At 43.2% G+C, this 26,697-nt stretch overlaps 1 protein-coding gene across 8 annotated transcripts in view; it reads right to left on the reverse strand.

The window, feature by feature from the left end:
• The window catches only part of LOC137616382 (RNA-binding region-containing protein 3-like), a 370,102-nt gene that overhangs the window by 259,364 nt on the left and 84,041 nt on the right, over positions 1 to 26,697 (reverse strand). For 4 of the 8 annotated variants that reach the window (XM_068346072.1, XM_068346078.1, XM_068346076.1 and 1 more), the window contains one exon: positions 16,011 to 16,185. In XM_068346072.1, coding sequence (XP_068202173.1) covers positions 16,011 to 16,147 — 137 coding nt within the window. In that variant the 5' untranslated portion in view covers positions 16,148 to 16,185. Of the gene's footprint in view, positions 1 to 16,010; positions 16,186 to 19,100; positions 19,321 to 26,697 lie in introns of those variants that run through there. The other 4 variants (XM_068346074.1, XM_068346075.1, XM_068346077.1 and 1 more) reach the window with 2 other exon arrangements.

Consider the following 26,697-nt stretch of genomic DNA (forward strand, 5'->3'; position numbering starts at 1 on the left):
GGGGGACATAGTATCATTTGTCCCCCCCACATTTTTAGTATTCACTATGGTGATAAAGAAGGTGCAACCACTAGCTCTGTATGTGCATTGTGGAGCTCATGTTACCCACCTAATTATCAGCAAGGCCATACCAAATTCTCTCTTCATAAAAAATGCTTTAGACAACCTTCAAGAGCTAGGCACCCTCTACAGAAGTTCAGGAAAGTTCTAATATATGTACCTCAATATTCACACAGATGATCTCAACACTCCTTCACCAACAAGTTTGAAGCCAATATGTCCTACACGGTGGCTTACACGATATGCTGCAGTGAAAGCAGTATTAGATAATTACCCGGATGTACTGGCTGCCCTCCAGGAGGCAGCAAAGGAGTTAGGGTCAACAACTGCATCCCGAGCAGCAGGTTTGTACAAATGTTTGTCCTCAGGGGAATGTCTACTTGGATTATATGGATCACTTCCTCTTATTCAATGTCTAGAAAACTTCAACAAGAGCCTACAAGGATCAAAAGTGACAGTATCTGGAATGCTAGAAGCTGCAGAGGTTACCATAAAGAGCCTACAGTCACTTTGATGCGAGCACAAATTCAAGAGATTATTTGAAGAAGCAGAACAGAAGCTCCATCTGTGTGACCTAGACGCAATTCCTCTTCCAAGAAAGAAAAAAATACCAAAGAGGCTAGACCAAGGATTAGGATTTGCCTCTAACTACTGTCATGACTCAGCTGAAGAGTTTTATCGAGTTGAGTTCTTCAGTGTTATTGATGCTGCCGTACTGAACATTAATGAATACTTCACTTCCACTGATCTCACCGAGTATCAAGATTTATCGTCAGTACTGTTGACTGGGACACATAAGCCAGAAATTATCAATAAGTATCCAGAACTCAATGAATCTCTGAATCAGCAACTCGATTTCTTCCACAACCAGTTTAAGGGGTCAACAGTTGAAGATTATAGAAAGATCTTCGCAGATATGGTACCAGAAGTTCGCCGAATGTTTCCTCAGGTAGAAGCATTGTTACGCCTTTTACTTGTCTCCCCAGCAAGTTCCTGCACAGCTGAGAGGTCATTCAGTGCTCTCAGACGATTGAAGACATGGTTACGTAGCAGGATAAGTCAGCAACGCCTTAACCACCTCATGATTTGCCATGTACATTGTGACCGTCTAGCTACCTTAAGTCCACAGGCGATTGCTGAGGAGTTCATCCGAGCAGAAGACAAACGAAGGACCATTTTTGGTAGATTCTGACTAACAGAATTGCTAGGATTGACACAGGTTATTTTTCGTCTTAATACTTTAAATGATATGATAATAATCTTATTTGAATGAAACAACATGAGTCTTGCTTTCATATAATGTGAATTAATCATTTAATAAACCATGCATGTTGATTTAATCAGGCTTTATTAAAATTTTCAAGTAATATAATAGTGTTTATATCTTAATCATTACAAAGGGTCTAAGGTAATACTTCATGCTCAAAGCTTTAATGTCATCATGTTTGGCCAATGAATTTAAGAAATATTAAAATTATTTTGTATAACTTGACAGACAGATACAAAATGAAAAGGCTTATAACAAGATTTCAGGCAGGATACAGGTCTTGTATTTTGCTGAAATATGTTGCTCAGGTGCCTTTAAAAGCACCAAAAAAGGTAATAAATTAAAAAGATTTCTCGGACCCCCCAGCTGTGAAGGCTCGCTGCGCTCGCCAGCCTCGCCTGTCAATGTCCCCCCCACATTTTAGAAGCCAGTGACGCCCTTGCACTTAATGTGGCCCTCATCCCTAGATAGGGCCACTATTTCACCAACTCTAGCCCCAGAGGTTATAGCGAACCGAAAAAATAACCTTTTAGGTTAAATCCTTGAGGGAACAATCCTCATTCTTCACAGATGAGGCATAATGTAGGACCTTGCCCAAAGACCATGAGATGGGCTTTAGTGGCGTTGCAGGCCTAAGCCTGCACATGTTTTCGGAATCTTATTAAAGATTTCATTCGTCAGATCCATTTAAAGGGCATATAGAAGAGGTCTAGTCGGGGCTGACTTGCACATAGATATTGGTCCATGGATCCAAAGATCCAATCAAGTGACCTCTCTCGCAAAGTCGGCCATACCCTTGGTGCTTACGCAAGGGTTTATATGGGGATAAGGACGAAGAACTAGACTTCTCATAGTATCCAAGGATACACTGCCTCCTTTCTCAAAGGCCATCGTGCTGTTGGCCGCCAGACCTTGAATATAGGGGTGGACAGAGAAGGACAGGCAGAAGATCATGAGATTGCTTTCGGTCCCTTTTGCTTTACAAAGCAGCTTACTTTTCCCAAGAAGACTCGTATTGTCTTCTAGTTGACTAGACTTGTATTCTTCTAGGAATTCTATTTTGCCTTTTGAGATCCCAGTCTTTTTCCTAACCGTTAAGGGCAAGGAATTCATAAGATGAAGGGATCAGGTGTACTGTGATAAATTAAAGGCAGAAAACTTCTAAACCTCCTGGATAATCCTAGGTGCATAACTAGGACCAGCCTCAGCCTCAGTTCCTTCATTACAGGGAACGGGGTGTTCTTGGGCTACCTGGGAGCCAACAGAACCCCTCTTCCCTGGAAGGGTCTCAGCATGTAGAGGACCTTCCGGAGGAAATTTGATAGGCTGAACAGGAATTTCTAAGTCCATCACTTCTATTCTAGAGACATGATGTCTGTTACCTCCATTAGAGGATCCTCGTATGGGGCTATATATCAAGATAGTATCTTGATGACGCTCGTGATGAAGAGAACGATCTGCAGCTCGGGGACTTGTTCCCATCTGGGAGAGAATGGGTCTGCGTCCGTGTACCATTCCAACTCTATTGGGTTGAACCCGAGAAGAGCATCCGCTGTAACCTTGCGGATCATTTATAAAAGAGCTGTTCATAGGTGCCATTCTCTTAAGGAAGGGATGGCTAACATTCCCTAATGAAATGAGACGTCCCTTATCTTCGACAGTTTCGACGCCTCATTATCGCTTCGATACCCCAGATCAGCCTGAAGAGGTCTGATCTGTGTGGAGAGAGATTCTCCACTCATTACATGGCTAAAATGGCCTACGGGCCCGTGGCCTTTGGTCATTGTAGAGTAAGCGAAGAGGGAATGACCATCATTGGTCCTATTAGATCTCTGCGAGCGTTTGATGCGTATCTTCTCCAGCCTCTTAACGCATCTTACAGCTGTGCACTTAGCACTGGGTCTGTCATTATCGTGAACTGGAGAGAGATCAAAACTCCTCCCTGTTAGCGTCATGGAATCCTGACTGATTACAATAGTCTCTTGACAAACCTTGCGATCTCCTTTTACATCCCCAAGGGAAAGGAGCGTTAGGGTGACCACAGGTTTCAATGATTTTTTAAAAACATTTAAGCCCCTGAGCTGGAGAGAATCGAGACTTCTTGAAGTTATTTTACATCCCCGATGTTCCGGGGCCGGATTATCTCCATGGATGCCCATAGACAGTCATTTCAGGTGCTGCCCACCCCAGCCTGTCGTCCAGGGCCATTGTTGCCTGAACTATTTCTAGGCTTGGTTTCACTTGACTGTGTCTGCTAATTCCGTAAAGATCCTAGGACTGAATCTAGTCCGATTAGAATCTTGTCTAGGATATATGTTATCTTCTGTAACTTGGATCCTAGGTAGGAGGGGAGGGGGTGACTAACTGGAAGTTGCCGATAGACATCTTTCAGGTCTGGCCAGACTGTCAACACCCCTTACTGAATAAGGTCCTTATGTTCAGAAGGATTAACATTCTGAACTTGCTGTTTTATTGGAACTTGTTGAGTGGAGCCAAGTCCAGAATGACTCAGAGTTTTCTTGAGTCCTTCACGTGAACACTAAACAGCCTTCCTTGGAAATCAATGGACTCTACTTTCCTCACCGCTAGTATGCTCTAGAGCTCTAAGGTACACCCTTCCAGGGGATTTGGAATGTAGGAAGAGTTGAGGAAAGGATGGTGGAGGTATGTCCATTTCCATTCTAGTCTCATCTTGGTTAGGCCTTGGACCCAAGGATCGAAGGTCCAGCGATCCAGGAGGAACTTCCTTCCTACCAGAAGCGTCTGTTTGCTTCGCATGATCAGGTGTACATATCTGACCGTCTGTGGAACAACGGTCATTGTAACTGTGGGATGCTGTTTAACATCCCAAGGAGAACTAAGAAACCTTTCTGTCCTCCTTTTAGGTCATACCTGACCGTTTGCCTATATCAGCTTCTCAGTGTTTCACTGAAATAGAAGATTCCTTTCTATTGTATAAAGCTTAGGATAAGTACGCTGGAAAAGAATAGGAGAGACACATACGTGTGAATCCTTCCAGCCAACTGCTGCGGCCTTCCTAATTATTGATTCTAGGCAACCCCTTTTAAGGAGGGCCCGATGGAAGATTCTAGCCCATAAGGATAGAGTAGCGTAAACAGCACCTACATCCCGGGAATTAATAATGAGAATCAAAGAGGCTGATGATGAGTCAGCGTAAGAAAAAAAGGGGGGGAAGTGGATCCCCCAAATCAGATAGGTCTCAGCAAGAGATTGTGCTTAGAAGTACAGCGTACTGGAAAACCATTCTATTGTATGGTTATGTACCAAAGATTTCTGTCTGTGATATGGTCCTATACTACAGATGTACAGGGTATTGTATACACCTATACAACTGGCATATTACCATCAAGGCTAGTACTTGGGGGTATGTTAACTGGCATAGTACTTCAGTACCGATATGGCTAGCAGTTCTCCGGCATGTCAGTGACTTGTCGGCTGTCAGCGGGTCGCTGACAGAAGTCACACTATCCTAGTCAGTGTTCGATGTGACTGGGTAGTCAGCAGCCCTCTGAACCACTGGCGACCCCTCGGGCTGTCGGCAGTCCGCCGGTTATCGGCGGGCTGCCGATTGAAGGCATACCAACTCAGCTATTGACTGGGTGGTGACCAAGGGCACACACTGCCGGCTCTCGGCGGCGGAGTCAGATGTGACAGTGAATCAATGACTGCCGTCATTGTTATCACTACAAGGTGTGGCCTGATTGCAATGTCTCTGCCTGGTATTTGCCAGTCGGGGGTTCGAGTCTTGCTCAGATTCATTAGTGCCATTAGTGTCTCCAACCTTACCATCCTTGTGAGGTAAGGTTGGGGGATTTGGGGGAGCTTTAAAACTTTAAAACCTTTAAAAGAACACTAAATTGCCAGTTATCGCAATGAATAAGTGAAATCTTCTGTCTAATTCCCGTAGAGTTTTCGTATTTTTGCGAGTTCGCAACTGAACCGCATTTTTGTGATAACTTCTGAAACCAAACCAATCGTAGTTCAACAGCTTGAGACTGCCATCGTGTATGCACTGGCAGCGAGAGGGGGGGGGGTACCCCCATCCCCACCTCCTCTCCTTGAACTGGAGTGGAGAAAGGAGGGATAGGGGACAGGATGTCCTTTAGGAGACTGTAATATAGGTAGGTATGGTTTCGGAGAGATTTTAGAAATCTCACACCCAAATGTGTAAATGTTAGGAGCTGTATACTAGATTCTATTAACTTGGGTTTTTCGAGACCTTCGACAGTAAGGTCTGGCCTACTTACAGGTCAGAGGGTCTCAGACGGGGATGGGGATTTGGAAATAATATTGCTGGGGGCATGAACCTGCATGTATTATGTCCGTGAAAATACTCAGTCTTATAACTGCAAAAGACTGTGATGCATCATCTGGTGTCCCTCCTGAAAGGAAAGGAGAACAGAAATGAGTATTCAATTGATTATCACACTGATAAACAATTTGCAAAAATAATTTTTTGATAAAAATAGCTTAGGACAGAAAGCTATAAAGAGATAGTGGGAGACACATACCCGTGTATCCCCTGCAAGCCAATGCTGTTACCTCCCTTCAGTATTAAGATAAGGAAATTCCTCCAACTGGGGAATTCCCGGTAAAAAAGGGGTCGAACACCTAGGTGCAAGGAAGTGTACAAAGTACTGTCCCCCCTTATACTTAACACTGTGAGGTAAGGAGGACTAATTTCACAATCAGAGTATCGAAGGAACGCCATTCTTTTGATATAGGAGTGGTACCAGCAGAAGCTCGCACAAGGGTACCCAAGATATGTTGATTAGAAAAGATAAAAGACATATATTTGTGTATCCCAACCAATCTATTTGCTGTGACCTCCCTTACAATATTAAATCAGGGAGTTTCCTGATCAGGGAAACTCAGGGATAAGGGCTCTTCCCTTTAAGGGTTAGAGGTGTCACACCACCAGCCCTTTACAAAATTTAATATTGTAGGATAAATGGAAATTGATTTCAAATCAGAATATTGACAAAACATTATTCTATCAATATAGGATTGGGTTCAGCAAATACCTGGTCAGGGATACCCAAGATATATTGGAAATAACTACTAGTATAATATATACGTTAGTTTTCCATCTGCCGTATATACTATACTGCAAATATACTGACTACCTGTATAGACATATACTGTAGTTCAGCCGGCATGTTGCCGGATTAGCTAGCTCTTGCCGGAGTATCTAGCATGCTAGTTAAGAGAAAGAGAGAGAAAGCATGGAGTGAAGGCTATCTATTACTGTGTATGTATACAGTAATAAAGGATATAGAAGTCTAATTTTACTGCCTTTCTCCGTAAAGAAGGTTCAAATGGAAGGGGAGAATGTAACATTCAGGCTTCCATCTAGCCACAGTACTATTGCCGGCTTACCACTGTAAGCCAGCTTCCGGCAGCACTAATACAGTCGGCATGTTACCGACTGAGTCAGTACCTATCTGTGCCGGTCTACTGCCGGCCATAGCAACACGACGACAACAGAAGTTGTGGCCAGCAGTAAGGGAGAACTGGAGAACCTTGGTGACAAAGGGGACCTCCCACCCATAGCCGTCATGGCCGCCGGAAGCCATCAGTCGCCAACAGCCGTCAGCTGAGGAGAAGGGGTCTGGCCAGCTCCGGCAACCCACCGGCAATGGTAAGGTTGCAGGACGCCGGCTCAAGAAAGACAATGGCTCGGCCATCGTAAAAGAACGGGGGGGGGGGGGGAAGGGTCCTATATGAGGTATGGGAGGGGCCGGCAATGTTGCCAGACCTACACACCTTGAAGAAACTCTGTTTCAGTACTGGCACAACCCCAAGCGGCAGGAGAATCTTCTATTCTTCAGCTTAGGAAATGCTGATACAGTTAAGGGGACGGCAGTCCATGCCATTCCCTCAACAAGGGAGAAACAGAGTTCCAATGCCGGCGCCATCCTAGGCCACAAGAGTATACTACTCTACAGCCTAGGATCTGCGAGCATAAGACTAGTCTACTAGACCACAGGGAGAAGGTGGCGGCATCATGCAACCACTTCAGGTGTAATCTAGGGAGGGCTAGCCCCCTATGCCGGCAGCTCAGCCGGCAGCTCAGCCGGCAGGGGAATGCAATCACCCTGCCGACCGACTGCCGACAAAAGACTAAATACTCTGAGGTTCTGATCGAATCCCAAAACTTGCCGTCTGCTGTTAAGGGATGAGACAGAAAACTCTAGGCTAGTCATGCCTGAATTTGAAATTCAAGGCCGACGCAGAGAGTTGTAGCCTAAGACTACTCTCAAAGGGAAGAGAGATTACCCATAGATCTCTATTCGAGACTAGTAACGGCTAATATAATTCCAGGAGATATCAATCTCCAATGAATGATAACCGACACACAAGGGTAACCGGGGAAATGTCGAAAGTATATGTTGTCTAGGTTGGGTTACCTAGACAAGGTGAGATCTCGGTTACCGAAAATCACCAAAACTTTGACATATACGATCGACACAGAAAAAGGGAAAATTATGCATATAAATATCTTTACATTATAAAATGCCTAAATAGCTTTCATGATAACAATTAATGCTATTTAAACCAGAAATGTCGTTCTGCTAACTAAATAACACATGCCCAAAGAACGACGGCGCCTATGGCGACACCGGTGACTGGCGTAGATCCAAACACAATAATTACACTAATTTCATTGTGAGGTTGAAACTAAAATACATATTGTAAAGAATAAATACTCAACTTTCTGGATGGAGAAAGAAGCCGTAGAAGCATAAAGATTCCTAGAAATCAATCGAAAATGTCAGACCAACAGGGAACACCACTGTAGCGAGGTGCTACAAATAAAGAAATGACCACCAGAGGGAGTGGGCGCGGTTGTGATACGATAGTAGTAGGGGAACCAGGGTAACTTCTATTGCGGCTACCCTTCTAATTCTGCCACGTATCCCCCTCGAAGCGTAAAGGCTATTCGGGGTGCAGATTGCCATGTGGTGTGTCAAGAATACGTCCCCTGATTATATACGATACCCTTGAGAATAATCTTAAGGGTACTCGCGCCAGAAGTTAGAATTCTGTGAAACCTTTGGTTTGATTCTCTGGGAATATCACTGTAGTCATATATACCCTTGGGAAGCTACTAAAGGAACCTTTCATCAGGACGTCATGGCTTGAGCCCAAAAATGGTATTTATGTTTCTTTGATCGGATTCACACATCCTACTCTGTTCTGATACCTTGCTTTATCCTATATTTGTTTACGTAATTTTACGGATGGTTGGTTCATGAGGGAGAGGGGCTGCGATGGAGATTATAGTTTATGTTAGAGTTAATACATAGCATTTGTTTTTAGCGACGCATTTCTTCCGGCGCTACATTGCTTACGTAGCATTGTGTTTTTGCACCGGATTTACGCATGTTTTCCGGCACCACAATGGTATTTATTTTCGACCTTCCTGTCATTAGGTTCAATTCATTTAATTTCATTCATTCCGGAGTCTACGGACTTCGATGGTTGTTTCTAGTCTGGTTGTCACTTCTTGCTTATGCTCCCCACCCCGGTGGGTATCCCATGTGCTAAGAACTCATAATAAAGACTATTTTTTTCATGACAGAGGCGTAAAATGTTTTTTGAATGCTATTTCGTATTATTTCCTTTAGCTTAAGCACGCTATTTTCTGCTGGGTGTCACAGTGGGATTTAATTTCTTTAGTTTATTTTATATATACAGTATATACTTTTATCATGTTTGATCTCTGCTGGGGTACCCGGCACAAGTTAATTTCATATTCATATGCCAAATTATTTTACTCAGTGGAATTCTTACTCGCCGCACCCTAACCTCGGGAAGTAGGCTCGAGTTATACACTAAGGAGAGAAGGGAGACAGCCGAGAGAGAGAGAGAGATAGCTCTCCCGATCTGTGAGTCGATGCAAATAGCGCTCTCTCCTCGGTTAATCATGGATGGCCACCAGTCGAGGTGGACTGAGAGTGAACCTTGCTACATACCGCGTACCCCTCTATTCCCGGAATTCCATCTTCGATATTCTTCCGTCCCGTGAGGGCTGGGATGACTTGAAATCGTATCCATGAGATAGTTACTATGTTTCTTTGATCGGATTCAGATAAAATTTTTACACTGTTCTGATCCCGTAGGTTGATTTCTTATATTACAGGATATTTGCGGTATGATTGTTCCGAAGAGAGTTACAGACGGAGATTTGTAGTTCTTGAATTTATATTGTTATGGGCCGGATTTACATCAGTGGGAATTCATACTTCCAACCAAGTATTCCGGCAACAGTATTGGTGTCTCTAATTCTGGTTTCCTTGTATCTCCTTGTCCCAACCTTTATTCATTTATAAGTACATCCTACTCCAGTAGGGATATGGAAGGTTGAGAGAAGTTTCATAGTGGAATTTTTCGCTCTGGAGAGAGCGGACTGGTCCAAGAATAATCCAGCCGCCATTTCTACTGGTTTCACACATTTGTGTGGCAATACTTTGGATGACAGGAGATGGTGGAAGAAGGAAAACAGAATATTAGGGTTCTATTGTAAAACGGTAAGAAAGACTACGACTCCGCTGAGCTAACCACAGTGGATTTAACATAACTATATTTGTCACCGGTTTTTCCGGCAATATCAAGTATGATATCCATGTATCAAATTGACTTACAGGTGGTATGCTGTCAGGAGGCAACATGCACTGCTGTGCTGCAGCAGTCGTGTGGGCATGAGGTCTGCCGATCTCATGCCGGGTGCCATGCTCAGTGGCCTCTAAGGTAAAACGTATGAGGTCGGCCCTACCCAAAGAGGGCAAGCCTTTTAGGCTACCCAAACCACTCCCAACCAGACCATCCTCGGCTTCTAAGCTACTGACGGACTCGGCAGGATCTAATCCTCCACGTCAGGGGTCAAGAGCAAGAAGCTCAAAGGGACAGACGCCGGAATTTGATTTCGGTCCGGTGGCCTTCTCGAGTCAGCTCATGGAGAGGTTGCGTAGTGTAGTCCAGTCCCAGTTTGGTCCAATTGCCAATCGTCTGCTGTCTATGGACGGTTTGGGCCAGGGACTGCAAAATCAGGAAAATATGATAGAAAATCCGTGCGGTCCAGACTACCACATCAACGGTAGTTTGTGGTTCCGGACGTCTCAAAGCTCCCGGCGATCGTTTAGAACGGCCCGTGGCGCTTGGCTCTTCATGCCCCGTTCTCAGAGGGCATGTTGACAATAGCAGGAGGTGGTACCCGACCGGTAGATTTTGAATGATATCCGCCAGGTTTACAATTCATCTTCCTTTGATATGAGCGCCGAGCAAGCTCGGTCCGACTGGGTCCGGACTTTAAATGAGTCGGACTGTGTCAATAGCAAGTTAACCCCTCATAACAATACATACACTATGTTCGAGGTGGACGGGCAAACCCCGACACCATGTACCACCAAGGTAATAGGCCTTACCTTACAGGTGGATATGGAAGGCAAGGCCACGCCGCAACTACGGAAGACGGAATTAACTACCCTGTTGTTCCCAGGAGGCCAAGAATGCTGGATCGATGCACCAGCTACTTTCACGGCAGGGTCATTGTACAGTACTAGGACTGTGTCACCACACAGTTTAGTGAATGCCTCCCCAGACTTCTAGACTCTCTGGTTAAAATAGAATACGGTGCAAGAGCCAGGCTGGGTAGATCTATCAACTCAGCAACGTTGACGGCGATGACTTTGTTAGTCTACGAGAGGAGCCACTTTTTTAAGATCCTAACAAAGTCTTTGCCTCACGCACTACAGTGTGATACATATGACTTTGCAGTTGTCCGTCGCCCTTACCGAAAGCTCGTCTTACTTGAGGACTCCTTCAGGCATGAGCCTAACAGGTCACTTAAGGCCTCGATCTGGGGAGGGGACTTCTTCCCGGAGGACGTGGTAAATAGCGCCCTCGGAGAAGCAGCTGGAGTCAACCAAAGCCTCAGAGTCCGGTGGGGTCTAATTCCAAAAGACAATTCGAGCCCACCGGACCGCAATCACGAGGCAGGAGATGACCAAGGAAGTTTCAGTCCTTCCAAAGGCCACAGGCTCAGGATGTGCTACAAGCAATGCCAGTATCCCAGGTAAGCCAGCCTTCCACCTCAAGAACTCAGCCACAAAATCAATATGTGTGGGTAAGCCAACCACCTCAACAACCGATAGCAGCCACTACTCCGTTTATTGCGTCTCCGGCGTATCATCCTTCCTTCGAAACACAGGGAGTGTTTCACGGATATAATACGCATGCGAGAGGTAGTAGAGCTAGGGGAGCCTTCCTGCATAGACTCTCCCCAGGTAGGAGGAAGGCTGTACCTCTTTCGGAGCCGTTGGGTGTTCAGCAATTGGCATACGTCGTAATGAAAGTTCTGGGGTGGATATGGATGAAAAAAGCCCCCTCCACCAACCAGTTTTTATCAGATTCCAACGGCAGACTTAACACTTTACACAGGAGATCTGAAGAAAGCAATAAAAGAGGTAATATGCTTAAAAATTTCAGGCACGTTTGTTCAGAGTGCCTAAGAAAAACTCGGACAAAGAGTAACCTAAATATGTCCTATTTGAATACATACATTCAATGCGACTAGTTCCATATGCTGACCGTCTCACAGGTCAGGACCTTTTGTCCCCATGGGGCCGTCACCACCTCTATAGATCTTACAGGCGTTTATTTTCATGTTCCGATAGCATGGCTTTTTCGTCCTTTCCTAGGATTCAAGCTAGGCAAACGGGCTTACACATTCAACGTGATGCCATTTGGACTCAACATAGCGACCAAGTTATTCACTAAGTTGGAGGAGACAATAGTCCAAGGGATGAGGACTCAAGGAATACAGTTAGTGGCCTACCTAGACGGTTGGTTTATCTGGGCCAACAGCGTCAAGGAATGCCACAAAGCGTCGGGCAAAGTAATAAAATTTCTGGAATACTTAGGTTTCCAAATAAATTTCAAAAAGTTCCGTCTTTCTCCAGCAACATGCTTCCAGTAGTTAGGTCTTTAATGGATCCTGACCACACACAAGTGGTCGATTCCACCACAGAAAAGGATAGAGATAGTAAGAAACACAAGAGGATCTCTCAAGGACAAACTAACGACCCGGAGATACCAAGAAAGAATCCTAGGTTTACTCCAGTTTCCCTCAGTAACAGACACATTACTGAGAGTCAATCTAGAAGACATCAATCGAGTTTGGCGGTCCAAAGAGAACGAGAAATATCGAGACAAAATTTCTCGGGTTCTACCTACACTATGGGAATAACTTCAACAATGGACGAAGGTCAAACACCTAGCACACTCAGTACCTTTACGATTCCCAGCGACAACATTGGTGGTCCATTTAGATGACTCCCTAAGCATTTAAGGAGGCTATTCCCAATACGAACAGGTCCAGGGGTTGTGGACAGTGACACTCCGACAACTACACATCAATATCTTAGAAGTCAAGGAAATGTTCTTGACTCTAATTTAAAGTCTTTCCCCGTCACAGAAACAACATATCAGTCTAATTCTAGACAGCCAGGTGATAGTCCACTGTATTTACAGGGGAGGTTCCAAATCAAGTGACGTAAATTAAGTGATAGTAGTTATCTTTTCAATGGCGACAGGGAACCTTTGCCACCTGTCAGCTGTTCACCTGGCAGGGGTAAGAAATGTGGCTGAGGATGATCTACCAAGGACACCTCCGCAGGAGTCGGAATGGTCCTTGGCCAAAAAGTCATTTAACTGGATCTACCAACAGGTTCCGGGTCTCCAAGTAGACCTATTTGCCACGGAATCCAACCACAAGCCACAATGTCATGTGGCCCCCAACCTGGACCCTCTGGCCTATGTCACAAACGGCATGTCCATAGATTGGAACAACTGACGGAGGATTTACCTGATTCCACCTTTAACCATGCTATTGAAAGTCTTGGACATGCTCAGGACTTTCAAAGGTCGGATTGCCCTCGTAGCCCTCAATTGGCCAATGCAACTGATTCCCTATCTTGGTGGAACTAGGACTCCGACCTCGGCGGACTCCCGAACCAAGTTAGCACGGATGGTACTATCTCACAGTGTGTCTGCTTCCTCATGAATTCAGAGTGCCTTCACTTTATGGACAATCTGAGATTTGCAGCACAAAGAGATGCTGAGATTGACGCTTTTAACACCTTGTCCCTAGTGTCAAGAATATGGGCTTCTACCCTTCGGCAATATGATTCTGATGTAAGGAAGTTAGCCAATTTCTGGAAGACTCAGAGGTTTGGACGCTGACTACGAATCTGGCAGTTACTTGTTTCAGAACTTTCTTGGAAAGAGGTCTAGCCAATAATACTATTACTAAGGTTAAATCTGCTTTAAAGAAAATATTTCAGATCGGGTTCAATTTTAATCTTACAGATTCATATTTTTCGTCTGTTCCAAGAGCCTGTACTAGACTAAAACCAGTAACTCGCCCTCACGCAGTTTCATGGGTTTTAGATTATGTCCTTGATCTAGATTCTGACTGATATTGACTCATACATTTATATAGCGCTTCTTAGGAAGACGTTATTTTTGATAAGTTTAACCTCAGGAGCCAGATTATCTGAACTCTCAGCATTATCTAGAGAACCAAATCATATTGATTTCTTTCTTCTGGTGGAATTTTATTCTCTCTAGATGGAAAATTCTTAGAAAAGAATGAGGGTCCACAGAATAAATGGTCCCAGTGGAAGATTTTCCCACTTCCACAGGATCTATCTCTGTGCCCAGTTATCACTCTGGAAGACAATTTAAATAGACCTTCAGGACCTTCTGAAAGGAATCAGACAATAGATTCTGTATTTTATCAAAAGAACCAAGCCGGAATCTGTACCACATGCCCAAGATTAAAAAGATATAGTGGTTCCTCCAGATTTAACACAACCATTATAACAGGGTCCTATCTTCATATATATTTTCCCTCTTAGTGCCTTGTCTCCTAAATAAGGAGCAGGGCTGCACCTGCTTCCCTTTCTCCCCTACCTTAATATTGACCTTGATTTGGGGTGTAATTAAGAGATTGGTATATTAAGGATTTTAGTAAAACACACTTAATTGAATTACTGTACTCTAATTTTAATTCAGTTCATTAACTTTTTGTGTATTTCCAAGCTTATGAGGCCAATTCTCTGTTACTATTTCACGGAGCGACACAGGTTGAGCCCAGAAAAGGGATTTTGACGAAGGAAAAATCTATTTCTGGACGAGGAACCTGTGTCGCCCCGTGAACCCTCCCACCTTTTTCCTCACCCTAGGCTGGCCCAAGCTTGGGATGCTAATAGGAATGATGGGAGAAGGATAGGTAGTGGTGGTGGTGGTGGGGGGGGGGGGGGGGGCAGTAGCTGTAGTGAACGACACCTCGTAGTAACGGGGGATTTTGAGGAGGGAGAAGTCTAATTGGAAAGGGATCTCTGGGAGTGGTATCACTCGCCCCAGTTTTAATACCGACACCCTTTAGGGGTGAGCGAGCTGGATATATTCCTAACATTCCATGCAACTTTTTTCTCTGGTATATTTAGCAGTATTTATACCTTTGAAATGGTGCTTTAAGGAGCATTTCACTTGGTGACACAGGTTCCTCACCCAGAAATAGATTTTTCCTTCGTCAAAATCCCTTTTACATATCAGTAATGCCGGTACAAATGAACTTTTGACTCTTGGATGTTCTTCAATATTAAATGACCTAAAAAACATGCTAGAATGTCTTATATGAAAAAATCTAATCCTATGTGCTTAAGCACAGAAATCAGCATAGATTAACCCCTTAATGGATGAATTTTAAAGTTTTTTATAATAGTACAGTATAGAAAAGGAAATGTAAAAATTTAGAAAAATTATCATAACTTGTTCAGTTACCAATACATTCCTTGACCTTAACCAAACAAAATGACAATAATATTGTTTTTGATATACAGTACTATCATTTGAGACCTATGATTGGTAATCTATATGACCACAAAAGCCTTCCATTTCTAAGGATATGGCAGATAGATCTCATTCAGTAAGAATGAGCTCATATGGCTTTAGCAGTATTACCCTCAAAACTGGTCACCCGAGCATTGGTTTGCACGGCAAATGCCTCAACCACGAACACTATGATAACAAAAGACACTTCATATTCCGTTAACATTAATTTTTCTTCCCCATTTTAATTCATCTACATCCCTTGGCCCGGCTTATTTCAACACATACTCCGTAAAAAGGCTAAAATTCCTGAAAACATGATCCTGTACTGTATATCATTTCTTACACCAAACCAGTTACCTTTCTTTCTACCTTTTAACACTCGCTAATAACCTCCATTACAAAACCTACCTATTGCTTTAAAAAAAAAAAAATACCTTCTAAAAGTTACACATCCACCTGATCTTTCACATTAACCCCCTATCACTTTATTTCTACATCCTAGTTAACTGTTTCATATCTCCCACAACTGTTTCATAATATCACTCAATCCACAAATCATCAACATTGTTCATTTCTCTAATCACTATAAATAAAATCTTTAGCCTACACCTTCCCTGGTACACTGTTATATCTCTATAACTCTTGAAAGAGGAATTCTCCATAACAAGAGTTTACTGTACTTGTAAATTATCAAATCCATATGCAGGATTGAAAGTTTTACCACATAATAAACAGTAGTTGGAAATTGCATGAGACTTACCTAGCAAGTACTGCCACATCTCTGCCACGTCTAGGAATATGTTGCACACTATCAGCACCAAAATATTTTAAGAGATCTTCTTTATCTTTATTTGATAGTCTTTCTTCAAATGACCACACTTGAAGTAGTTTTGGCATCTTTAAAAATGACAGCGTTTGGTTACTCCTCAGCTTTCCTGTAATATTATCATCGATTAATAAATGTACCATTCATTATATAGAGATGAAAGTATTTGCAATAATGAATATTCATTCACAACAACACATGACCTACTGTTCTACAATCAAATGAAGATAAGAAAATTCTTTATTTCAAAAGTATAATCAGGATAATATAAAAAATGAACACAACAAATTTGAAACTACTTATTACAGTACATGAATAAATCCTCTCACATTTATGTATAAACACAGCTCCTGGTTATGGTAAATATTTAGTGTAGTGATTCATAACTGAAAGGAGTGTGAGGGTTCGAGATGACACATCATAGACAAGTGATGCTTTATTTCCAACACGGGCATAGTACATTGACCTGTGCGGATGGCAAAGTAGCAAGGTGGCTGACCGACCGCGAACAGGTGAAAAAATGCGGGACATTTGTTTTCTCTACAGTTAACATTACAATAAATATGAAAGCCCACGCTTGACATATAATAATGAAATGAATATAGAAATGAAGGGCAGATGATTCTGCGTTGGACTGAATAAATAATATGTACAGAAAAATATATACAAAGATGATAATATTGCTGCAAGCATTGTAGGATGTTGTCCTTACAGAAGCAAAGCATTACAGTATTCCGATAAGACACATTTTCTAAAGGAAATCACCATGTCTCCTATTAACTCTAATTCCTTAATTATCCAAGAAACCAAATAGGATTACTAAGTGCAGAAAGTGGGGAGGGGTATTCAAAATAATAATTATGATAAACAAATTGTATAAGAAAGTAACTGTATACAGGGGCACCTTGGAATTATAAAAAACATTGTCATCTGCCTTATCTCCAGGAAATGACTACCTACGCTAGCCTGCAAGTAAAATTACAAAGTAATTTTTGGGCTCAGCCATGTCGTCCTGATGGAAGGTTCCTTTAGGCAACTTTCTAAGGGATAATTGGCTACAGTGATACTCCCAGAGAATTAACCACAGGTTTCCAGAATTCTAACTCCTGGCACAAGTATCCTTAATATAACTTTTAAGGATATCGCATAATATCAGGGGACGTATTTCTTGATACGACACATGGCAATCTTCACCCCAAATAGATTTTACGCTTTGAGGGGGAAGAGTGGCGAAATTGAAGGGGAGCCGTTATCAAGGTTACCTGGTGGATCCTCTCCCCGTACTACTACGGCGTACTATTCCTTTAAACGTAGCCATTTAAGCACGGTGTACTCCCACGTTGCTCTTGGTGTTGTTACTGTTTTTCAAGGAATATTACCATGCAATCTCCAGCATCTTCATCCTCGGGAAAGTTGAGTATTTAATCTTTCCTGTGTATTATTTTTGGCTCCCTTCTCACAGTTAAATTAACATAATTTAGGTATGTTAAGCGGTGCAATGCCATCACTGGAGGCGCCTATTTTAGGACCGCTGTCTTACTCCATAAATTCTTTATTTAGTTAGTAGTACGATGTCCCCGGTATTTAGCTATAAAGAAATTCTAGCTATTTTGGCAAAATTATACTAGTGAAGATAAGATCTACACCTGTAATATTCCTCTTCCGAATAAAACGTTTCGATCGTATACGATAGGGCCTTGGTGGTACTAGCGTAGCCGAGATCCCGACTCGAGTTAGGCTAGCCTAACACATTTTAGTATACTATAGTAACCTTATCCCCCCTTTACCTCTAGTAGCGTTTTATTAATTCGGTCGGAGATATAGATAACTCCTAGAATTACTAGCATAATTCGATACTCTTCTCTTTTAGAGAAAATGAGGATAAACCCTTCCTTCACCCTGAGTGCCGCCAGCCCAGGCTGTAGTGGTTTGCGGACTGTGGCCAGAGGTAGCACCCAAACTGCCTAGTGTCCAAATGCCAACCACAACCCGACGTTCACTACACAACAAATATACAACGGTGGAATACCCAAAAATCTGGGTAACAGATCAAGAGAATGGAGCTCTGGGCACCACCCCTTGATTTATACAGGGCAAGGTGATCCAGCTAGAATCTTTCTTCCTTCCTAAATTCCCTTTCCTTGGGCTAGCTGGATTAACATGTAAGATGACCGTTGATTCATTTCCGGGAAATTAGCAGAATTTATACTGCTATATATTCTTTAAGTAAGATGGTTTCAAACTTGGGTAAAGAAATGTCCAAACATTACATGAAAGGGAAATTTTTTTTTTTCAATCTGACAACAAGACACAGTGTGGGAGGAAAAATAATTATGATAAATAACTTATCTGAAAGATTAAAAAAACAGTGGCTGAGAAAGGGATATCATAGTGTAAGGAACTGAAATAAATGCTGTATTCATAAAAACAAGCAAAAAAAAAAATTTATTTGTAAAGGGGAAAAAACTGTTAGGAATAAATTAACATCGTTTTGTCAATTCAAATAATCAATTAAAGGCAAAATCAACACCCCTTTTGCATATTGTACAAGCAAGAGAAAAATATTAGGCTACATGCAAGATATACCACTATACAGTTACAAAATGGAACTTTAAAATCCTAACAAGACCATGACTGCAGAACCCTCAATGCCCGAATTCTTTACCGAAACTTCCCCAATGTTAATAATCAATGGCCTTAATATTGACCAGTCATGCTCTGCCGCCAATCTGCTTTGAAGTACGGCAACTAAAACTGAAGAATGTCATGCCAAAATACAGCTGTGGGCTAGTGTCTGTCTTCCATCATTACTTACAATCACAACATCACACAATTCATTCTTACACCAAAGTTTCTGTAAGCTTTCAGAAGTGTTGACATAACATTGAAGGGACAGCATGAAAAGTATTGCACTTTACTTAATACAACACCTCATTACAGTTTTTTCCTTGATTGCAGCACACTAACATATCATAAGCTAATTCTTTTCCTTCATCTCACTCATATAACAACACAGTAGCTTACCTCTAGTTAAAAGGCAAGATAATATGAATACAGAGCAGCATCACAGACTACCTGTACTACACACTGATATCAGGAAATAATCCACATTCATAATGTTTTGCGATACATTGGATTCCCGGGACGGATGTACTCACTCTTTTCTATATACTTTACATATAGTACTCTGAAGAATAAACTTTCCTTAAACTCCCTACTAAGTGTAGGGGACTGCTGTCAATACCTGAAAAAAAATAATAATAACGGATTAAGGCATTTTTGGAGGACACAGAGGGGTCACTAAAATTAAGTGTCTTATAACAATACAGTGTATAACATAATTATTTCATAGCCACAAACCATTAAAGTTTTCTTAGACACAAACCACTATTTTATTTCAAGGCGACAACCCTATCTTCTGTCATGGCCATTGAGTAGTGCACTCCGGCTTTACTGGGATAGTGTTTTCTGTTGATCTTCTTTGCCGGTGAGTATTTCGACTTTAAAATACGACAGTAATTCAGGGTATTCTGTCTTGTTGCCGACAACGCTACCGATGGGGGAATAGTCACTCCCCTGCCGGTTACACCGTTGCCGACATAGGAAGCTCGGCTTCCCTAGCCCACAACCAAAGGGGGTAGTATAACTGCCGCCACATTTCTCCCATGTGGACTAGAAGACATGTCTTATATCCGGCAATGTCTCCGGCTAGGAAATCGTTATTCCTCTGCCGCTCAAGACGGTGCCGGTATAGGAAACTATGTTTCATTGATTTACAGCCAAAAGTAGGAGGCATACCTGCCGCCACCTTTCTACGTAAAATATAAGACCCTTTCCATTCCCCCTTCTGCCTAAGCAGTCACGATTCCTGTGGCCGGTATTCTACAATCACCCCCGCTTGTCGGGCTGACTGGGTTACCGGCCGGGCTCCTACAAAGGCGGTTAGGTTGCTGCTTCGACCATCTCCCTAACAGAAGCATAGCTCCGGGAAAGGTTGAGCCGGCCCTGACGGCTGCCAGTGGGAAACCCATTACAACTTTGAGTATTCTTCAGTCGTCCCTTGGACTGCCTTCCACAAACCCTGTAACCGGCAGTTCAGTCGGCAACAGAAATTGTGGCTGGATGGAAGCTAGAATCAATGTATTCTCTCCCCTTCCATTTGAATCCTCATTCTGGAAAGAAGGCAGTTGAGACAGTAGTCCCTACAACCCTGATTATTGTACTAAACTATAATAATATGGTAGTCCTTCTCTCTATTCTTTCTCTCTCTTTGTCGGCTAGTGCCGTAAGGTACTAGCCTAACCCAGTAGCATACCAGCAAAACTACAGTATAAGACAATACAGTAGCCAGTATTCTTGCAGTATAGCAATACAGCAGTTAGACAACTATAGTATATAATGATAGAGTAGTATGAATTTCCAACATACTCTGTGTATCCTTTCACAGTCCATTGTTGAGACTGTTTAGAAAATGTTGAGGTAAAGTATTCCTTCAACATTCTGATGTATCCTAGATCATCGGAACACCAATGATTACCTTTCAGTATTAATATTCTACAAGTGGTGGAGTTAGTGTTAGTATCCACTGACTTTGGCTCTATGTACGAGAGTTATTCCACTCTGTATTTTCCCTAATAAGAAAATTAAAAATATTAATATTGTGGGAAGTCACAGCAATTGCCTGGAAGGGAAACACAGATATGTGTCTTTCCTATTTCCTTTCTAGCTTACTATCCTAAGCTATAATAATACAGTGATACCTCGGTACTCGACCATAATCCGTTCGAGATCCGTGTTCGACCTCCGATTTGTTCGAGTACCGAATTTTTTTTCCCCATAAGAAATAATGGTATATATTCTATTCCGTTCCCAAGCACTCGAACAGGCCCAAAATATTAATAAAACGTGTACCTAAACAACAATAATTATCTAAATGTGTATGAAATTGGTCAGAAAATCCTATAAAACAATTTTAAACCATTTACTGTACTAAAATAAAACAATTTTAAACCATTTTCTGTACTGTAGTGAACATACCTTTGAGCAGCGGTTCGATGGCATACAGGGATGGATGTGGAGAGGATGGAAGGGGGAGGTTACTGCTTGGAAGGAGAGTCCCCTTCCATGATGTGGCGGGGTAGTTCTCCTTCAGGAGTTGTTTCTCTCTCCAATGAAAGGGTGGGCAGATCTATTTCAGGGGTTTCTTCTCTTCTTTGTCTCTTCTTTGGAGGAGAAACAGGCTTTGATGTAGCAGCTTTCTTTTCTTTTGTGAAAAACTGGTCTATTGTTAATTGTTTCTTCCTCCTCTGCAGTATTCTTCGAAAATGATACATGACACTATCATTAAACATATGCACTGCCCGGTTTGCTACTGCAATTTCTGGGTGGTATTTTTCAGCAAAAGCCTGCACATCTGCCCACTTGGAACAAATTTCATTGATGAGAGAACTTGGAACATCCTCCCTTACCTCATCCTCTTCTGAAGATTCCTGCTCCACAATCAGATCCTGCTGCTGTTGTTGTTGCAGGTGCAACAATTCCTCCACAGTCAACTCGGTAGAATGGCTTTCTACAAGCTCATCAATATCATCCTTGTCGACCTCAAGCCCCAAACTCCTGCCCATGACAACAATTTCCTCAACGACATCAGTGTCATCAGAAATTACAGGGGTAGCAGTGCTTGGACCCGCCTCTGGTTGGAAACCTTCAAACTCCCTCTCTGTGACACATGATGGCCACAGCTTACGCCAGGCAGAGTTCAATGTCCTATAGGTCACACCTCGCCAAGCTTGGTCAATCATGTTAACAGAGTTGAGGATGCTGAAGTGTTCCTTCCAGAATTCCTTTAGGGTCAACTTCGTGTCACTGGTCACTTCAAAACACTTTCTGAAAAGGGCCTTGGTATAGAGTTTTTTGAAGTTTGAAATGACCTGTTGGTCCATGGGCTGGAGTATGGGAGTAGTATTGGGGGGCAAGAATTTGATTTTGATAAAGCTGTATTCTTCTTTCAAGTCATCCTCGAGACCTGGAGGATGTGCAGGAGCATTGTCCATAACCAGAAGACATTTCATTGGCAAGCTCTTTTCAATGAGGTAAGCCTTAACCTGGGGGGCAAACACTTCGTTTATCCACTCAGTAAAGAATTGTCTTGTGACCCAAGATTTAGTGTTCGAGCGCCACATAACTGGTAGTGCACTTTTACAAATATTATTTCGTTTGAACACCCGGGGGTTGTCCGAGTGGTACACTAACAAGGGTTTGATCTTGCAATCGCCACTTGCATTTGCACACAGCAACAATGTTAGCCTATCTTTCATTGGCTTGTGACCTGGCATCTTCGTCTCGTCCTTGGTAATGTACGTATTGGCTGGCATTTTCTTCCAAAATAACCCAGTCTCATCACAATTAAAGACTTGTTGTGCGATCAAATTTTGTTCATTTATGTACCGATCGAATTCCCCCACGTATTTATCGGCTGCAATTTGATCCGAACTAGCTGCCTCCCCATGCCTAGTAACACGATGAATACCTGTTCTATTACGAAACTTTTCAAACCAACCCCTGCTCGCTTTAAATGTAAATGAATCACTTTCACTGGTACTCGGACTTTTCTTCACTAATTCTTCATAGATATGCAACGCTTTTTCACAAATGAACGCTTCACTAACACTTTCCCCGGCCAACTGTTTTTCTTTAATAAATATTAAAAGCAACTTTTCCATCTCCTCAATCACTTGTGGCCTTTGCTTAGTTACCGCCGTAACTCCCGTTGCAACATTCGCCTTCTTAATCATTTCTTTATGCTTTAAAAACGTAGAAATGGTCGACTTCGCCATTCCGTATTCTACCGCTAAATCGGACACTCGTACACCATTCTCATATTTCGCTATAATTTCCTTCTTCAACTCGATCGTTGTTCGCACTGTTTTCCTCTTCTCCTTCCCCTTAACACTCATTACTTTCTTGGGACTCATTATGAAAGCTAAAAAAGCAATTAAAAGCACTGAAAATCACTAAATCACAACGAATGCTGATCGCGCGTTGTCTGAGTGACGCTCTCGAGAGAACTGATGCTTCCCGAACAAGCGAGAGTGGCCGAGATGGCGCGATCATCACAAAGCCCATGCGGTCGTCACGTGTTCGGCTGGTCGAGTACCGAATTTTTGGTCGAGCACCGCAGCAAAAATTTCTCGAAAATTTTGGTCGAACTCCGAATTGTTCGAGTATAGAGTCGTTCGACTACCGAGGTATCACTGTAATAGTAATGAATACTATTTTAATACATGTTAAAATTTATCTGAGAGATAAATTACCCCATACTCATTTCACTCTTTCTTTCCTTACAGGAGGAGGCTAAGGTGAAGTGTGCAGTCATGTTCTGCAACCACAAAAGTAGGGACTTTTGTGGCCACAAGATGTGCAGGTCTCATGACCCCTGTTCCATCGCAACTGAAACCCTGAGGTATTGGGATCCGAAGGGTTGCACCGTCTGCTCGGCCTTGATGACCGATGGTTTCGGTAATCCTGAGATGACGGAGTCGAGGGATACTGCGAGGGAAACGCTTCGTAAGTGGGTAAAAGGGTTCCAAAAGAACTCTCCAGGACCTTACCTACCAAACAAAGCTATGAGAAGCCTTCTGTTCCCTAAGGCCCAATCCAAAGCGGTTGTGCCTCAGGCACAGGTCAAGCCTCCCTTTATCCAGCTGACGATAGAGGCTAACATCAACAGGGCTCTTGAAGGCATAGACATCCATCAAGAACGGATGTCGGAGGTGTCCTCAGACACCGAAAAGGATCTTCTACGAGAAAATCCTGAAGAAGAGGTGGCCCAGCCACCCGAGGAGGGAGAAGGATCCGTATCAACAATAACAGAAGACCCTCAATTTTCTGTGACAGCATATCAACCTGTGCCGTCAACCTCTTCGGCTCCAACTCCTTATTCGGACCCATTGTTAACCAAGGGCGAGGCGCTCATGGAACAGCTGCAACTGATTATGGAATCGTTCTGCAAGGAACAACAAGAGATGAGGAGGGAAGTCAGAGAAGCGAGACGTATGGACGTTTTCAGAGGCTCTCACAAGCCTATCAAAGTCTCCGACTTACCTCAGTGCTCCGAAACCAACCCCTGGAGGTATGCGGAGTACTGTATATGCCCATGATGAATGGGAAGTTATACATCTCTAACAAGATTGGGGCCAAACCCCTAGAAGATCTCCAATTCTGGCCTAACATTTCGGCTTACCCAGAATGTTACGTGAGATTGCGGGATGAACCAGCATCTCGAGAGGAGACGGAACCTAAGGAGGTCATAATCTTTGAACATGACAAGGCGCAGGCTCTCTTGACTAGCACCCTAAAGAAAGCCGGCTATACCAACTAGAAGGTTTCAGCTTTGAGCAAGAGGCACCCTACCTTCCTTGCTCCTTCCTCCAGAGCTTTTCCCTTTTCGGCCAAAGCTCTCAACTGCGTGCTAGAAGCAGTTGACGCAGGCAAACCATGCCCTACGCTAGAGGAATGCAGACCATTGTCTCTAGCCCTGCCTACCTGCGAGAAGGAATGGAACAAGGTTCATCTAACCTTCTCAATCTCGAAACTGGATTCAGAGATAGCAGGACAACAGTTCAACGAGAACCCTCCAAAGTTGTCGGAACATTTTCTGAGAAGGGAACAGGAGACGAAGGAGAGACTAGCCGCCTCTTTGTATCTCCAAAACTGTATGGAGATGAGTGCAGGCCTCTCAAACACCCAAGATATGTACATGGTCCTAGCCAAGATGCAAATGGCTACCCTTGTGAAGGACATGTACGCTTTCCTAAAGGTCAGGAGGGCCTGTAGAGAGCATGTGTTGGACTTGCAGTCACACCACCTCTCCATTCCACCGAAGAAGAGGAGAAAGATTGCGGATTCTGTCAGACTACTGAAATCCAAAGAGATTTCAAGACGCCAACAGGAAAGAGTACTGGGCTCTCTCCAGTTCACAGCAGTGACATACCCAGTGCTAAAAGCACAACTAAAGGATGCGTCAGGAGTCTGGAGAAGATACGCATCAAACGCTCGAAGAGATCAACAGAGATTGACACCAACCTTACTGCGATCGCTTCTAAGGCTGTGGTCAAAGGTCAAGAACCTGACAAGGACAATTCCCTTACAACCACCTCAGCCTGCAGTGGTCATTCACACAGATTCCTCACCGGAAGGATGGGGAGGCCATTCCCATCAAAGGAAAGTGCAAGGGAACTGGTCGCACCAGTTCAAGACCTTTCACATCAACATTCTGGAAGCCATAGCAGTCTTCCTAACGTTGAAGAAATTATCCCCTCATAGATTAGCCCGCATCAGGCTGGTCTTGGACAGCGAAGTAATAGTGAAATGTCTTAACCAACAAGGCTCGAGATCGCCTTACATCAATCACGTGACGTTAGCCATCTTTCACTTGGCAAGGAAGAAAAGATGGCACTTATCAACAGTTCACCTTCAAGGGTTCCGCAATGTGACAGCGGACGCTCTATCCAGGCGAAAACCGATAGAGACAGAATGGTCCCTAGACACAGACTCATTCTCCTTCATCTTGGAAAAAGTCCTGGAACTGCAGATCGACCTCTTCGCAACGAGCGACAACAAGAAACTACCTCGATATGTGGCCCCTTACGAGGACCCTCGGGCAGAAGCGACGGACGCTATGTCCCTAAATTGGAACAGATGGAATCATATCTATCTGTTCCCACCAACAAATCTCCTACTGAAGGTCCTCAACTAGCTGAGATCCTTCAGGGGAACAACAGCAGTATTGGCCCAGAAGCAATTGGGTCCCTCTAATTATAGAACTGAAGCTGAAGCTGTTTCCTCTACCGAGTCCAGTTCTATCCCAACTAGTTCAGAAGTCGACTGTCTACGCTTCATCATTGAGAACCCAAAACCTACACCTCATGATTTTCTCGCCCTAGCAGCCAAGAAAAGGTTCGGGATCTCAAAAGACAACATCGACTTCATAGAAGAATACAAGTCAAAGTCAACAAGGAAGACAATATGAATCGTCTTGGAAGAAGTGGGTTTCCTTTGTCAAAGCAAACAGACCGGCAAAAATCTCGATAGACTTTTGCCTTTCCTTCTTCATCTACCTTCATGAACAAGGCCTTGCTTCCACCACAATAACTACGTGCAAGTCAGCTTTGACTAGACCTCTTCTTTACGCCTTCCAGGTGGATTTGTCAAACGAAATCTTCAATAAGATTCCGACTCAAACCAGCAACCCCTCCAAAGCCCATATCATGGTCCTTGGACAAAGTCTTGCACTATGCTTCGAACTTGAACAACAAAGATTGTACCCTAAAGGATCTAACACAGAAAGTGATATTCTTGTTGGCTATAGCCTCAGGCGCTAGATTTAGTGAGATAGTGGCCCTATCTAGAAACGAGGGCCATATTCAGTTCACAGAAGAGGGAGAACTGAATCTTTTTCCTGATCCTATCTTTCTCGCCAAAAATGAGCTGCCCACCAAAAGGTGGGGTCCTTGGAGAATCTGCCCTCTGAAGGAAGATGTCTCTCTATGTCCAGTAGAGTGTCTTAAGGTCAATCTTCGAAGAACTTCAGACTTCAAGGAGGGACAGCTCTTCCTAGGCA

This window comes from Palaemon carinicauda, chromosome 22 (assembly GCF_036898095.1).
Source record: "Palaemon carinicauda isolate YSFRI2023 chromosome 22, ASM3689809v2, whole genome shotgun sequence".
NCBI lineage: Eukaryota > Metazoa > Arthropoda > Malacostraca > Decapoda > Palaemonidae > Palaemon > Palaemon carinicauda.